General features: G+C 49.6%; 2 protein-coding genes across 2 annotated transcripts; one reads left to right on the forward strand and one right to left on the reverse strand.

Annotated features, from left to right (window-relative positions):
- The first annotated feature begins 4932 nt into the window (after positions 1–4932).
- On the forward strand, positions 4933–5535 carry LOC123079109 (uncharacterized). Its single transcript, XM_044501782.1, has one exon. The coding sequence runs from the start codon at positions 5083–5085 to the stop codon at positions 5425–5427; it is 345 nt and encodes a 114-aa protein (XP_044357717.1). The 5' UTR covers positions 4933–5082; the 3' UTR covers positions 5428–5535.
- A 31-nt stretch (positions 5536–5566) lies between these two features.
- Positions 5567–8145, reverse strand: LOC123079108 (chaperone protein dnaJ C76, chloroplastic). The gene is made up of 9 exons (XM_044501781.1): positions 7776–8145; positions 7548–7676; positions 7315–7441; positions 7092–7212; positions 6843–6924; positions 6675–6725; positions 6346–6384; positions 6110–6203; positions 5567–6007 (listed from the first exon to the last, which is right to left on the reverse strand). The coding sequence occupies exons 1-9, from the start codon at positions 8025–8027 to the stop codon at positions 5880–5882; spliced, it is 1023 nt and encodes a 340-aa protein (XP_044357716.1). The 5' UTR covers positions 8028–8145; the 3' UTR covers positions 5567–5879.
- Positions 8146–9041: the final 896 nt, after the last annotated feature.

The raw sequence follows: 9041 nt of genomic DNA on the forward strand, positions 1-9041 counted from the left end.
ATGCGATTTTTTATTACTGTAAAGAAAGACAATGGACAACCAACAAAACGGGGAACATGTGCATGACAACCGACAACGCCCCTCTCCTCCGTCTCTTCCTCCCTTTTCTCTCTGGAGTTCCTCCACCGGGCTGGTAAATTCTACTCCCATGTGCCTCCTTTCCCAACAAAGGCCAGATCAGTGGGGCAGACTCGTGTTCGGGTTTGGGGTAGCTAGATCTGGCTTTGAATGGGATACAGGGAACTCGATGGACAAAGGCCGGTATCACCATTGTTGGTGTTGAGTGGTCAGTGAAATCAAGAACTTTGTATGTTACTTAGGGTGTTTTTGCAAGCTGCAGCCGGGTCTGGTGTTTGTTGTGTACATACGACATATTGCAACGATCCAGTCTCCCGTGAATGGTTGAATTTAGCCTCGCCGCATGAGACAGCAATCCATGCTTCTGACAACCATGTCGTGGTCGCCTCACCGCATGTAACCAGGGCGCACATTGGTTCCAGATCGGAGCGCTGCCTCACGACCAGGATGGTTGATAGGGATGCAAGCGGGCATCCCGCTTAGTCCCGCAAAATCAATCAACTAGTACAAAATAAACTAACTCTATCAAACAAAATCTACAACTAATTTTACTCATTTTGTATACGAAGTGGGACGGATCCGGGCGCCGCTTTCCATCCCTAGTTGAACATGTGGCGTCACCATGGTGACCATAGAGGATGAGGCAAGCCGTGCAAGAGGTGGTGCCACCGCATGCTTGGCCTCGGCCTCCTCTTCTCCATTACCTGGGAGTACAAGATCCGAAGTGGCGGGCGTGGGAACCCAGTCCAGGCGAGTGGAGCACGAGGAGAAGCTCGAGAGCGCGTCCGACATCTCCATCTCTACATGGGTATCGGTTGATTCCATTCCATCTGTTGATGTATAATGTGTTGTCTAGTCTCTTCCATCAGATCGGTCTTTTGGTTGCATTGGCTAGAGCATGCACTTCTACATGGTAGCAGAGCCAAGAGGTCTTGAGTTCAAGACCCGGCTGGCGCAATTAAATTGCAACCCACTTTCGGTCCATGTTTAGGCCTAGGGAGCCACACGTGAGGGGGAGTGTTGACGTATAATGTGCTACCTAGTCTCTTCCATCAGATCGGTCTTTTGGTTGCATTGGCTAGAGCATGCACTTCTACACCATCTGGTGCACATGAGCAACCGGACAAGGTTGCATCGAGGCTAGGCAGGTTTGCTGACCAACTGACCGACGTCAAGCAGACCGTCGAGTAATGGTGTTGCGGTGCAGCGGGTGCACCATCTACACGGGCAGCAGTAGAGGCATCCTTGGTTGGGTGGGGTCACGATACTCATGTACAACCTACGGAATGTGTCGGTGGTGGGCGTGGTGCAGCTTGCACGTCCGCGTGCGTGCGCATGCCATCTTGTGCCGTTGCTGCAGTGAGCGCTCCGTCGGTGAGGACCGCAACAACCAAGACGATGCTAAGTTGCGTTGCTCCCCTAGCGAGCTGTGTGCGACATGTGCCACACCGGAGAGCGACTAAGCGCTGAGACTTGATGTACAAGGGCACGACCTCCTACTAGTTGCTGATTTTTGAAGGAAATATGCCCTAGAGGCAATAATAAAATTATTATTTATTTCCTCAAATCGTGATAAATGTTTATTATTCATGGTAGAATTGTATTAACCGGAAACATAATACATGTGTGAATACATAGACAAACATAGTGTCACTAGTATGCCTCTACTTGACTAGCTCGTTAATCAAAGATGGTTAAGTTTCCTAGCCATGGACATGAGTTGTCATTTGATTAACGGGATCACATCATTAGGAGAATGATGTGATTGACTTGACCCATTCCGTTAGCTTAGCACTTGATCGTTTAGTATGTTGCTATTGCTTTCTTCATGACTTATACATGTTCCTATGACTATGGGATTATGCAACTCCCGTTTACCGGAGGAACACTTTGTGTGCTACCAAACGTCACAACGTAACTGGGTGATTATAAAGGTGCTCTACAGGTGTCTCCGAAGGTACTTGTTGAGTTGGCGTATTTCGAGATTAGGATTTGTCACTCCGATTGTCGGAGAGGTATCTCTGGGCCCTCTCGGTAATGCACATCACTATAAGCCTTGCAAGCAATGTGACTAATGAGTTAGTTGCGGGATGATGCATTACGGAACGAGTAAAGAGACTTGCCGGTAACGAGATTGAACTAGGTATTGAGATACCGACGATCGAATCTCGGGCAAGTAACATACCGATGACAAAGGGAACAACGTATGTTGTTATGCGGTTTGACCGATAAAGATCTTCCTAGAATATGTGGGAGCCAATATGAGCATCCAGGTTCCGCTATTGGTTATTGACCGGAAATGTGTCTCGGTCATGTCTACATAGTTCTCGAACCCGTAGGGTCCGCACGCTTAAAGTTTGGTGATGATCGGTATTATGAGTTTTTGTGTTTTGATGTACCGAAGGTAGTTCGGAGTCCCGGATATGATCACGGACATGACGAGGAGTCTCGAAATGGTCGAGACATAAAGATCGATATATTGGACGACTATATTCGGACACCGGAAGTGTTCCGAGTGGTTTCGAAGAAAAACCGGAGTACCGGGGGGTTACCGGAACCCCCCCGGGAAGCTATTGGGCCTTATGGGCCTTAGTGGAGAAGAGAGAGGGCAGCCAGGAGGTGGCGCGCGGCCCCCCTTGCCCCAATCCGAATTGGACAAGGGGAAGGGGCGGCGGCCCCCCTCTCCTTCCTTCTCTCCACCTCCTCCTCCCCCCTTCTCCTTCTTGGAATAGGAAAGGTGGGGGCCAAACCTACTTGGAGTAGGATTGCCCCCCCTTGGGCGCGCCTCTCCCCTGGCCGGCCCTCTCCTCCTCCCCTCCTTTATATACGGGGGCAGGGAGGCACCCCAAACACACAAGTTGATCTGTTGATCTATTCCAGCCGTGTGCGGTGCCCCCCTCCACCATATTCCACCTCGGTCATATCGTAGCGGTGCTTAGGCGAAGCCCTGCGTCGGTAACAACATCATCACCGTCATCACGCTGTCGTGCTGACGGAACTCTCCCGTGAAGCTCTGCTGGATCGGAGTTCGCGGGACGTCATCGAACTGAACGTGTGCTGAACTCGGAGGTGCCATACGTTCGGTACTTGGATCGGTCAGATCGTGAAGACGTACGACTACATCAACTGCGTTGTGCTAACGCTTCCGCTTTCGTTCTATGAGGGTACGTGGACAACACTCTCCCCTCTCGTTGCTATGCATCACCATGATCCTGTGTGTGCGTGGAATTTTTTTGAAATTACTACATTCCCCTACAATTTTCTGATGGGTTGTTGCCATGGTACGGTGGCTGCCGGCAAGGCTGAGAGGCGGTTGCATTGACTGGAAAAGAGTGAGAGGTTTTTTCTCTTTTATTTACTTGGTGGGTCCCATATGTACGGAGCTGATGTGGCGGTGCTGACTCAACAGTCAACTTGGTAAAAACTGCTCCAGTGAGTCAAAATCGAGCGAAGGGTTGATTAATGAACCAGATGGTTTGAGATGACCGGTTATGAACTTGAGGGTTGAATCATAAACCGAGTGGCAAGTTCGGAATTGTAAAGTGGGATTTTCTTCAACAAAAAAGGGCAATGTTTGTGTCCGGCCGACCGGCTGAAACTTCAGCCGGTTGCGCATGAGCCACACGATCAAAACTAATTGAACAACCTACATGCAGAGCGCACCCAGCCTATCCATATGGCTGGGTCCCACGCATCGCTCAGGTCAGCCCTATCTCTTCACGCATTGCTCTCCTTCACTTATCTCTGGACGCAATCCATTTCCTCCTCTGCTCGCCTTTTTCGTCTCCCCAGGCAAGTCTTTGCCATCTGATTTCATGGGCACACCGATGCCGCGACACCACCATGAGCCGCCCTAGCAAACCGCGCACCACCTTGGTGCTACTACCCACCACCGGTGCTGGATTCAGCCACTGTTGGCGCTAGAACCGACCAACCATTTGTGCTACAAGATGTTGACCGTCGGCGCTGGAACCGGGCGGGTTGGGAGCTAGAACCGACCAACTACATTGCTACAATCGACACCAGCCGACGTTGTAACCGATAGTCTTTTTTGCTACAACCGGCAGGAGCAGCTGTCGGCGGCAATCTTGTTTGCTGGAACCAGCGACTGGGATTGCTACATCCACGGTGGTGAAGTAGTTGCTAAGGTGCTGGAACGGGCGAACTATTCTGCTGCAATGGGCGAGAAGGTTTGCTGGAACAGACTATCTCTTTTGCGATAACCGGTGGCAACATTTTTTGCTTTAGCTGGAACCGACACGTGGATTTGCTGAACCAGGGACCGGGATTGCTGCATCCAAGGTGGTGAGCAGTCGCCCAGGTGCTGGAACCGGTGACTTTTTTGTTTCAATCAGCGAAAGGGATTGCGAGAACCGGCCAAAATGCTTGATGTTGGGTTGGGGAACGACGGCGGGCTGAGAAAAAAAGCTGCAACCGGCGTTTGGGTTGGTTGCCGCGAACCACGAGCGCGGCGACGAGAACGACGACCATGTACCATGGAGCAGCGGGTGGCGCAGTGCTCCGACCGGGGGCGACGGGAGGCGCGGTCGGCGCGAGATGCGGGAGCTGTGCGAGGAAGAAGAAACTCGGACCGAACCGTTTTACCAGATCAAACGACCCACACGGGCTCGCATCCGACGGACTGCGCGCGACCGGCGGCCGGCGCGTTAGCATTGGCCTACTAAAAATAGTAGGAGTGTCATTCGCCAAAAAGACAAAAAAGCAGGTGTGGTCGGCAGCTGAAAGGGGTCCAGTAGCCAGTGGCTCGTCGGAGCCCATCATTCCCAGCGGAAAGCAAGCTGACCTGTGCAAAAGGTAGACTTTTCGGTCATTCAGTGACCAGAAGCACCGAGCCGTTAGACCCGGCCGGACGAAGTAAAAGCTCTCCCCCACTCCAAACTTCAGACATGGCCGAACACCAAGCCCCAAAATCCCGTCGTCGCCAAATTCCACTTCGCCCCGGCCGCCTGTAGCAATAGCAACAAGAAGCTACTCCTAGAAGAAATGGAGGGCGACGAGATCTTTGCAAGCCTAGACTCGCTCTGGTTCCACTCCAGCGTCCTCCACCGGCGGCCGCGCTTCAAGCAGCACTCGGAAGAGCTGAAGCCGCCCAGGAATCAAGATCAACATCCCAAATGCGTCGACGACGAGGTGACGCTGGGAGCGAGAAGAGCGGATCCGGGAAGCAGGGCCCTCCAAGAGCGCATCGAGACATGGCAGGAGGAGCAGTGGCGGCAGCAGACGCTCGTCGTTGCGGCACCGCCACGGTGCTCGCCCGTCAGCGATGGTGTCGCCATGAAGGCTCATCTCAGGTCGTGGGCTCATGCCGTTGCTTGCTCGGTCAGATGAAGGCCCTCCACCAGTTCAAAATCTTGCAATTTGGTACGATTTTCCCATTGCCTGCTCCACACATATATCTGAATAAAGACATCTCGCCTGTGGCTTCTAAGTTTCACATGATATCTCCTCTGAGCTGCACATTTCGATCTGCAAATAGAGAATATGCACAATTCCACTTGCAGTTTCTCTACTTTTACACACACCGTCGAGGTTGTGGGAGTAGCCAGGGGCCACTGTCTATTGTACACTTGTTTTACATCTGGAATTTGTATCCTATGGGTGATTTACAGATCGGCATCAACCAATTTTACAACATGATTTACAGATACTGCTAACACGTCGAATCCAGGGCGGGAGAGCAAATGCTATGCAGCTCTCCTCAAATAATTAGACTATACATGGAGGGTTAACTAACGCTTCATAAAACCACACATTCGATGTGTAACGACCGTGTTCTCTTCTCACTCCTGGTTGGACGCTGCCTCTGGAAGTTTGAATGTAGGAGGCCTGTCTGCACCTTTCCTCGAGTATTCTCGCCACCTCCTTGCCGCCGCAGCCGCTCGCTTCACTCTCTCCTTTGTGTCCTCTTCTGTTGCACATGTCAGCAGGAGTATTAGAACAACAGATAGGCAAAGGACGTGAGCTTAAATGATCCGAGGAATTGACAATTGGCAAAATATTCTAGTTTTACCGTTCTTTTGGTATCTTGTTGGTGACCCCCATATATCACTCCATGAACTGCCCTTGTTAGCATCATCTTGGCTCATCCGCATCCTCACCTTATTCTGCAAGACATTACGGAGCGGCTCACGACAAGACACACGCGGTTGATATGTGGAAAATCAGAAGTTTATGATCCTAATTTTCCCAAACTGGATTTTCATATGTACATATAAAAAAAGCCATGTATCGAACAGAGAATTATACCAAGACTTGTGCTTGTCTTTTCTCCCAGCGCGTACTTGCCTGACAGCAGGAAATATAACAGAACATGTTAAGACCTACATAAATTTCATTGCTAACAAAAGACCTACTACATGAACAGAGGTTTAAAGTGCATAGGGTCTGTGATAACAACTTCAGAAGGTGGACGTATTTAGAAATATGCACATTAATTTTTATAATGAATTGCATTGCATAGAGCCCATCCATCATCACGCGAGAAAGGGCTTTTTTTCGGAAGGGAGGATACCCCCGGCCTCCACACAGAGAAAGTTAGGGGAGATAAATGTAATTTACATGGGTAAAGATATTACCATCCGGAACACATCAAATGAACTCCCCATCCCAGAAAGCATCAATGCAACCTGCTCAAATGGGAAGCAAATCATATGATATTACAAGGTAGGGTAATCTGAATCTAGTATGATACAGTAGAAAACAGCAGAGTGATTGCATATTAACTAACTGCAGAAATTCCTTACATTCACTCTCTCGACTCTGCGCATTTCATCCTCGAGGAGTGTAACTTGTGCTGCTGAAGTCCAGTGGATGCAGTCAACCGGACTGGATACACAGAGTTTAGAGGTTTATGAGCATTACTATTACTAGTCACAAACTCCCCATTGGAAAAACCACTCATACTGTTTGGCACAAATGGCAGCATACGCATTCCGTAGGTTTGTTACGGTAGTGGACAGATACAGATGAAATAATGCAGACATGGGGCTCACCAACTGTCAATGGCTTCTTGAATTAGCTCTTCATTGCCTGATTGATTGTAAACTCTTGCACGCCCATAATCCTCCTCAATCTCGAAAACCTTGGAACAGACATTAGCACAGTTTTTACAACCTGCACACAGATGGGAGCAGAACTTAAATCAGAACCCAGTTTAGATAATCTCACAGTAGCTCCTGACCAGGTTATAGCCATCAGTAGTAGTAGTAGTAGTACCTATGCAGCTAAACTCATCGACAAACACATGATCCCTGGGTGCATCATCCAAGAAGGGGTTGGTTGCTGTTGCAGTAAAGCCATTGATCTCGTCATACACGGCTCGCTGGATGGGGTCGGTAAGTACCTGTTCATCCCTTGCTCATGTTAACTTCATGGATTAGATTGCAACGCAAATTGCTCGTGTCCCCTGAAGAAAAGAGCGTACGGTTTTCATTTCTCAGGAATTTTACCGTGTAAACCTCGTTGATGAACATGCAGAAGTTGGTCACATCGGGGTCGTTCCCACTGAGATCTGGATGGCACGCCTTCATGCAATTGTAGTAGGCTTTCTTGATCTGTTGCGGTGTTGCGTCCGGCATCTGAAAACATGGAGGAATTGTTATCAGCTCCGTAGCAGGGGAAAGACGATTGTTTTTACACAAGAGTGCGAACGAGTGGTCAGAAGCTGAAGAACTTACAACGCCAAGAACGGCGTAGTAATCTTCGGCGGCGCTCCCCTCCGGGCTGCGGGGCTCCGTCGCCACCGCGGACACCCTGAAGCCCCTCCTCCCCCACGTCCTCCGTCTCCGGTGGCGGTCTCTCCTCCCGGCGCCGGCCAGCCCTGCGACTGCCCATCGCCGGACACTGCCGGAACAGCGGACGGCCGTGGAGGAGGAATGGGACTTGGCCACCAGGTCGGCGAGCAGCGGTGGCGACAGGAGAGGAGCCATCGGGTAGATGATGTTCGATCGCGTTTCGGTGCGAGGGAGGAGGGGAGGAGCGAGGAGAAGGCCGGCTGGATCCGGTGGCCGTGGGGTTTGCTTGCTCTGTTTTGCTGCGTTTTCCTGGCAGCCTGCGTTATTACGGTTTTTCTCAACCACACTTCTCCCGCGATTTTTCTCCACCGTTCTTCTTCACGAAGCTGACCTTGCTGATGTTTGTATTTGCGTGGATACCCTCAGCTACGTCGGCATTTCTCAATGTCCGTGGTGCAGCAGTAAACTCCCACTCTCTTTTTTTTGGGTAAAAACATTATTTCTTGAGGTGAGCCTGGTTGATCGAAAATAAAAATGATACTCAAATGCAAGCCATCATCAAATTTTCTCTCTCGATTTCTTCATTATTGTGGCTGCCTATAGCTTACAATGTTTTTTTTTCGGTGAGCTTACAAGGCTTTTCTGACAGCAAAGTCGGCGCCATAACTTTTCAAGGCTTCAAGTTACACGATGCAAATAAGTCTTTTAGAGGGGATAATGGTGCACATGAATAAGCTAGTAGAGCGGGACTACCCGTTGCTCCGTTGCTCCAAGCCACGGAGATCGGGGGAGTATGTACAAGTGGTATTCTTCTGATGATGGCGCTCGAATTTGACAGCCATAGCATATCAAATTGTGGAAGCATACAAGCTTCATGGTGAATAATCAGAACTTGGGTCTACAGTATTCACACCAAACGGACATGATCTTTATAGACTTAGTCCAATGGCAAGATATGATGATCTTGTATAATTGTTCTCTAATTATGTAGTAGTAACTTTGTAATCGAATGATGGATGGTGTCTTTCCTAACTACAAGATGTGAGGTGCAAAGTACTCCCTCCGTCCGAAAATACTTGTCATCAAAATGAATAAAAAGAGATGTATTTATAACTAATATACGTCTAGATACATCCCCTTTTGTTCATTTTGGTGACAAATATTTCCGGACGGAGGGAGTACAAAATGCCACCTTTCAAGAGTATTGTA

The sequence above is a fragment of the Triticum aestivum genome, chromosome 3D (genome assembly GCF_018294505.1).
Source record: "Triticum aestivum cultivar Chinese Spring chromosome 3D, IWGSC CS RefSeq v2.1, whole genome shotgun sequence".
NCBI lineage: Eukaryota > Viridiplantae > Streptophyta > Magnoliopsida > Poales > Poaceae > Triticum > Triticum aestivum.

Excerpts from the sequence above, each read along its gene's own strand:
- LOC123079108 (XM_044501781.1), bottom strand. The coding sequence starts at position 8,027 with ATGGCTCCTCTCCTGTCGCCACCGCTGCTCGCCGACCTGGTGGCCAAG. Across the intron at positions 7,213-7,314 it reads CGATGAGTTTAGCTGCATAG|GTTGTAAAAACTGTGCTAAT; the intron begins GTACTACTACTA and ends ATCTGTGTGCAG. Across the intron at positions 6,008-6,109 it reads AACAAGATACCAAAAGAACG|AAGAGGACACAAAGGAGAGA; the intron begins GTAAAACTAGAA and ends CATGTGCAACAG.
- LOC123079109 (XM_044501782.1), top strand. The coding sequence starts at position 5,083 with ATGGAGGGCGACGAGATCTTTGCAAGCCTAGACTCGCTCTGGTTCCAC.